At 44.6% G+C, this 7,268-nt stretch overlaps 1 protein-coding gene across 1 annotated transcript in view; it reads left to right on the forward strand.

Annotated features, from left to right (window-relative positions):
• Window positions 1-7,268, forward strand: part of LOC127750613 (uncharacterized) — a 64,315-nt gene that overhangs the window by 41,188 nt on the left and 15,859 nt on the right. The window contains exons 3-4 of the mRNA XM_052272723.1: window positions 1,963-2,141; window positions 6,394-6,596. Coding sequence (XP_052128683.1) covers window positions 1,963-2,141; window positions 6,394-6,596 — 382 coding nt within the window. The remainder of the gene's footprint in view (window positions 1-1,962; window positions 2,142-6,393; window positions 6,597-7,268) is intronic.

Here is a 7,268-nt window from a genome sequence, read left to right on the forward strand (position 1 = left end):
AAACGGCCCTGAAAATCCCAGGTCGCTCGCTCAATTCGTTTTCGAGTTTTCGTGCGGACAGATACACAGACAGACAGACACACAGACACACAGACAGACAGACAGACAGAAAAAGTTTTTTCCGACCAGACGGAGTAATAGGCTTCGCTAATCGCTCAGCCAAAAATGCTTTAATTTGCCCAAAGTTCAAAATAAATGTCGAAGTTCCCCGAAGTTTAAAATAAATCGTAAAAGTTCACTGAAGTTCAAAATAAATGAGTACATATTTCAGGCTAAAATTAGTGATTTCGAGTGATTAATACAACTGAATCCCCAGCTTACTTAAAGCAGATATTTACGGTTTGAATTACAAAGGTTACGGAGCGAGAATTTTGCTTTCATAGCTCATGATCAGTTCGAAGTTCAAGAAAATTTGTAGAAGTTTAGCGAAGTTCACCAAAGTTACCGAAGTTCAGTAGAGATCACTGAAGTTCCGAAGTTCACCCAAGTTCAAAAAAACGGACACCGAAGTTCCAGCCTATTTCCCCTTGGACCCAGCTGCAAAACTGTACCCAGCTCCCGGTAGGATTTGATCAAACCCGACTTTGGTTTTCTGAAACCCGATGGGGATGGGGAAACGCAAAATCCCATCAGAGTTTTACTCAGACCAGCAGGGGATTTTTTGTACCCAGTCGAATCACTCGACTGGATTCATTAAGGGTACGCGGGAGACAAATCGGGGTTGCACTAGGATTCCGACTTCAGGAGTATCGCCTAAACTGTCAAGAGCTGTCCAGCGCGTCGCCATTGTGTTACAGACCGTCCAGCGTGCTCGACCTCCTCTCCCCGCCACCTCGGCTGGCCACCCGCCCGCCCGAGTGCGAGAGAGAAGGATGCTCGCTGCGGGAGGAGACACTGTCACTCATACAATGCACCTCCGCTCGCTCGGTGCACCTGTCATAAATCTGTTACAGCCGGCCGCCTCGCCAACCTCGCCCGCCTGGCCCGCTCCTGCCAAAACGCGGGGTAGAGCGGTTTGATGGCCATTTTCGGCCGTTTTCGTTCTATGATTACCCCTAAACTAAATTTCCAATCAACACGCGGTTGATTTAAGAGCATTCTTTGAACTTTCCTTTACTTCCCGACATTTTGATTTTTCAAATTAGTCCATTGGGAAGCTGCCCAGGTCTGTTTAAAAAGGGGGAAGAAAATGGCATATTTTGAGCTCAAATATTGGTCTAATGACGAACGATGTCCAAAATATCTCGACGTGAGGAAGTAGATTTCAGTGAGAACTATCGGCCGAATAAAACCGCATGCCAGTATCACTCATAGTTTGGCCGCAATTTTGGAACGAAATTGACAAAATTCCACATTTTGAGCTCAAATATTGGTCCAATGGCGAAAGAAGTCCAAAATTTCTCGACGTTAGGAAGTGGATTTCAGTAAGAACTATCATCCAGAAAAAACCGCATGTCAGTGTCGCTCAAGGTTTAGCGGCAATCTTGGAACGAAATTAACGCTATGCGACGATTTGTCTCCCGCGTACCCTTAAATCTGAACGGAGTCTGGATACTAGCAGAAATAGTGGGACCCGGTTGGGTCCAGAATGTACCCAACCGGAAACATAAAACGCACCAGTTTACCCCTACCCGATCGTGTTCCAGTGTTAACATGGTTCAACTTTGAACTGTGAAAATTTGGTTGTGGGTTCTAATGCCTCTGAAATCACTTTTTAACCCTGGATATTTTGTTGAATCCTGGAGAACAACGCCTTTACAAATAAACGAAAATAACATTTTGATTAAGACAAACGACAACATTTGAGCTTTAATTGATCCCGTTACTGTTTTGCTAGATTCGGCTATCCTCGCTCACGGTAGCTTTTTTAATGTAACCAAACGTACCGAAACATAAGAGAACATAAGTCGCTGTGGTGTGTCAACATGTGTCTCATGTCTTAAACATGTCTCCTATTCTCAGAAGCCTGCTGGCACGAGAACTATATCCGTATCTCTGGTTGGCTTGGCACCATCAATCAGTGCTTCAAAACGTTGCGGTGACTTCGGCGCCCATGATTGCGTGGTTGAGCACGTCCCTTTGCTGAACGCCTCATCTATCCAGTATTTAACCAGTTCGGTATACCCCGATATGGTTTCAAGGTGTGTACCATGTACTAGGTAGATGTACGCCAGACCACGTCTCGCGTAACAGGCTTCGCGATATCTCACGAAACACTGTTTCGCTGCGACGCGCCTGGCATACATCTACCTAGGCCTGCGGCGCTGACACCCGAGTCGGGCAAAAGGCAGAGTCGCAGATAGGCCTTCGGCACCAAAGGACGCACAAATTTTATCCCCAGGATTTTATTTTGACGAGTTGCCCCACCAGAGTCCATCAAATATCTGAGAAACAACATTAAAATGGTTTGGGGTCATTTTCGTGTTAAAACCGCCCTCTGGCCGCTAAACGGTTAGAGATATAGCCAAACGGACGAAATTTTTGGCCTCTGACGAGGTGCCCCTTGGGAAACTATTCAAAAATAATTGAAAATTCGCAATATTTTCCAAATGCAATTCAAATGCCTCGTTCTCGGCCAATTTTTGATCTAGAGGGCTCAAAATCAATGCAGTTCTTGATTTTTATGATGCAAAGCTACAGTACAAATTTCAGGTACGTAGCTCAAACCGTTCTCGAGTTATCGTGATACGGTATTCCGCTGCAAGCCAACTGGAACCTAAAGAAGAAAAGCATGACTGCTCGATCCGTTTCCCTCTTCGCGCTCATTGGCTGACCGCTACAGCCACGCCAACTTTGTCCAATCAGCGTTCAGGAGGAAATAGATCGGGTAGTCATGCTTTTCTTCTTTAGATTCCGATTGTGTTGTAGCGGAATGCCCCATTACAGACAAACACACACACGGACAGACACGAAACCTTTTGATCATCAGTGGAGTAATAGGCTTCGCTAAACGCTCAGCCAATCAAAACTCAACAAACGACGGATTCTTTTCATACGCTGAAAATATTTGGCTGTGTGTGCCGCAGTTTGTAGAATACATGCAAGTTTTGCCACGTCCCTTCTACGTTTTTGATGTTAGCTTATGGATCCAATAACAAACCTATGAAAAGATACACTAGGTAGATGTACGCCAGACCACGTCTCGCGTAACAGGCTTCCTGATATCTCACGAAACACTGTTACGCTGCGACGCGCCTGGCATACATCTACCTAGGCCTGCGGCGCTGACACCCGAGTCGGGCAAAAGAAAGAGTCGTAAATAGGCCTTCGGCCCCACAAGTCACAATAGGGTACCGCGCTCCGGGCGCGCGGCAGCTGAAGAAGAAGGCAAGAAGCACAAAGGCAGGGAGTGGGGGAGCGCGTAGCGGCAGCGCGGCCTGCCCCAACTCCTCACTTTTACATGATTCTTGCCTTCCTCTTCAGCCGCCGCGCGCCCGGAGCGGGGCACCCTATTCTTGCTGCCCAGGGTTTTATTTTGACGAGTTGACCCTTCAGAGACCATGAAATATTTGAGAAAAAACATTGAAATGGTTTTGGGTCATTTCCGTGTGGAAAACAGTGTCTGGTGCCTCAACGGTTAGAGATAGAGCCAAACGGACGAAATTTTCGCTCAGAGGGTGAGCTACCCGTCAGGAATCAGTAAACATAATATTTTTAAAAAACGTCATTTTGGGGACCTGTGGTTTTTGATTTTTTGAAATCCAGTCAGGTATTTTCTCTCGTGGCCGGCTCCAGAGAGGCTCTCTCTGATTGGTCGAGGCTTTGTGATGGTCCGGGAGCAGACGATATTCCTCTTGTTCTTTTAATTCGGAAAATACCTCATTTTTGAGCTAGAATGCTCTTCTTCGAACTTGATCTGTCTTTTTATGATACTAAACGACCCTGAAAATCCCAGGTCGCTAGTTCAATTCGTTCTCGAGTTATCGTGACGACAGACAAACACACACACACACAGACAGACGAGAAACTTTTTGAACATCACTAGAGTAAAAGGCTTCGCTAATCGCTCAGCCAGTAAGACTAGACCCAGAAGAAATAAAATATTCTTCCAGGCATACTCTGAAATAACTCCGAACGTGTACGCAATTATTTCGCTATAATTACTGATAGAACGTTAGCAGCTTGTGGAGTACAACAAAACAATGAAATAAATGTTTCGCCCCTCCCTACGTACAAGTGGCTATCTTTTTGGGCTTGCAGACAAAAGGCTATCTTTTTGAGCGTGGCAGACAAACGGCTAACTGCTTTTCCCACCTCGCGACTTTGGGTTCTAATATCTCCCAGTAGAGGTTGTGTAACACTATGAACGTTTATCCAATTACTCTTTGCGGTGGTCAAAGCAGGAAATTTCTTACCCGGTAATTTTATGTCTCTTGCTTCGGGAGTTATTCAATATAAATGTGGACAACCCTAACCTCAAAAAAGAGCAGATAGCCGTTTGGCTGGCACGCTCAAAAAGATAGCCGCTTGTGCGTAGGGAGGGTCGGTTTGTTTGTTTTTGCAAGGGAGTGTACACATTTTATTAATGATCTGCCACCATGAAATAAGCCCACTCTTCTGCTTAGAAGAAAATTTTGAACCGATGGCATACTTCTCAGACAAAAGTGTACTCCTTAAAAAATTAAAAAGCTTCTGTTTTGGCCATTTCGGTAAGATTAATTCCCTTTTCCAAGTAAACAGTGAAAGCCAAACGGATGACATTCTAGCTCCGAGGGTTCTTCTTTCACGATTTACCCCTTTGGAGACCATCAAATATTTTCTTAAAATAATATTTATTATTGGGCCACTTTAGTGAGTCAGTCAATAGAGACGAAAAGCACCCCTGACCTCAAAAAAATTGAAGGCATAGGTTTGCTGGGCTCGTTGGAAAGGTCTTTGTGCGTACTAGCACATATCAAAATTCCTCCGAAATCCATCGTGGGCAACTCTCGGTACATGGAACAGAAGTTGGACACCCTAATCTTCCGAGTTTGTGTGTTTGTACGCTTGCTGTGAGCGAATGGTTCCAACTAAAACAACGCGCTATAGCTCATTCGAAGCGGGAGAGAACAAGCTTTCCAACAATATACGGGTGTTTCAATTTTGAGTAACGGACGCATATTTAAATTGCGTAAGAAACTTGAACTTTTTTTCAGAAAATGTACAAAAAGTGTTCATACCCGTTCTACTCGACAACTAGTGCAAATATTGGAAAAGTACCTTTTACAAACGTTGTAACAAATTTAATTCTGAACAATAAAAGGGTAAATCGGGTAAGTAGAGCTTTTTGGGCGAAAATTTCGTCCGTTTGGCTCTATCTCTCACTGTTGAGACGCTAGAGGGAGTTTCTCTTCCAAAAGTGGCACATAAATAAACATGTGATTTTTTGAAAATATTTGATGGTCTCCCAAAGGGGTAAATCGTGAAAGAAGAACATTCGGTAAATGTCGGCCGTTTGGCTATTACTGTTTACTCACAAAAGGGAGGTTTTCTTTCCAAAGTGGCCAAAACAGGAATATTTTAATACTTTTCAGGAGTACACCTTTGTCTGAGAAGTATGCCGTCGGTTCAAAATTTTCTTTAAAGCACAGGAGTTTGCATAGTATGGGGGCACATCATTAATAAATTGTGTACACTCCTATGCCAAAAAAGAAACAATAAGTTTAGAAGGTGTGGTCATATTTAGCCAGACCGAGATTTATATAAAAATTCACGTCACGACAATACACCTCGCACAAGTCCGATGGCTGTACGATGAGGGGAACCCTAGGCATCTCGCGTGAAAAGTTTCAATACCCGTTTAGGCGTGAACTCGGCATATCTCCACTCAACGCGCTTGAGAACATGGCGGCCGAGTTTACGCCCAAACGGGTATTGAAACTTTACACGCCAGTTGCATAGGGTTCCCCTCATCATAGAGCCATCGGACTTGTGCGGGGTGTGTTGTCGTGACGTGAATGTTCGTTCTGGCAAAATCGGTGACCACACCTTCTAAAATGAAACAACCTAAGGGACGGGCTGAAGGCTCGTCCCAAACGCCGCCGCCACGGCAAGCTAGGCCCGCCTCTTGCGGAACCGATTTGCTGGTGGAGCGAAGCGGAGCTGGCAACTTGGTTTGACGGAAGAGCGGGCCTAGCTTGTTTTGAGAAATTGTATTCCCCTCCTTTAACCTAAGTATCATATATTGGGCACGAACTTTTATCCGCGATTGTTTAGTATACATACAGTCAACAGTGACAACCTCAAAGTATGAATCGATTCTAGATTTTATATTGTATGAGTCCTCTTTTGAGTGGCGGAGACAGAGAACCAGTGGTGGACTGTGCAGATCCGTTGCGCTGCTCTAGGGTACTTGACCGAAATAATCTCTTAACCACAGTTTATAGATTACATCTCCAAACGTTACTGTCATAGGCAATTAGATGGCTGTTTGGTGCACGCTGACATGGCCGTCGATGAATCAGATACGCTATGCGGTAGTTCGAAAGCGCCGTCTATGGAACACATGATTGTTGACAACATCATTACGTCTGTCGCCCATTACCGAAACATTTATCTGAAGAAGAATAAGTCAAAGGACGCTGGTTATGGGGATCCAATCAACGAGACCTTTTCAGGTATCATACACGAGAACTCTGAAAGTACTTCCTGTGTGTTCGTCAGACCACGTATCAGGCTTCGCGATACCTCAGCAAACACTTTCACTGCGCCCGGCGTGCCTACATCTAGGATGGTGGGATTGCGCTGCTCAAAGCCTACCTTTCCCTTTACTGATACTTGAATATTTTAAATAGTTACAGGGCCACATAAAAAGTTGCCACTGATTAAACAGTCTCAACATTAACCCTACAGTAAAGTGAAAATGTGATCTCAAAACCATTGGAGGTAGAAGGACCAGACGGAGCAATAAGCTTTGGGGCATTCCAAACTAGATTTATTAAAATAAAAGTGATCCCTTGGGGGGAAAATGGCCCTTGAAATAGTCCTTATAAAGATACATTTTCCTGATTTTTCGGAGCTCTGTAGCTCAAACGGTTCAGAAGTTATAGGCATTTGACGTTTTTAGCCCGCCCTTCTGCTTTAAAAAAGCTATCCAGCGGGCTTATGCAAACGACCTCGTGTCTGTCTGTCTGTGTGTCTGTCTGTTCCACAACAAGATGTGCTATAGACTTGAAATTTTCAGGGTATATTAAGGTCTACTTCTAGAGAACGAAACGCCTACGGCAAATCCTGGCAACCACCCCTAAGGGTGTGAATGGGGGTATCCAAGGTTCAAAAATTCTTCCAAA

This window comes from Frankliniella occidentalis, unplaced genomic scaffold (assembly GCF_000697945.3).
Source record: "Frankliniella occidentalis isolate FOCC.00 unplaced genomic scaffold, Focc_3.1 Scaffold221, whole genome shotgun sequence".
In the NCBI taxonomy this organism is placed as follows: Eukaryota; Metazoa; Arthropoda; class Insecta; order Thysanoptera; family Thripidae; genus Frankliniella; species Frankliniella occidentalis.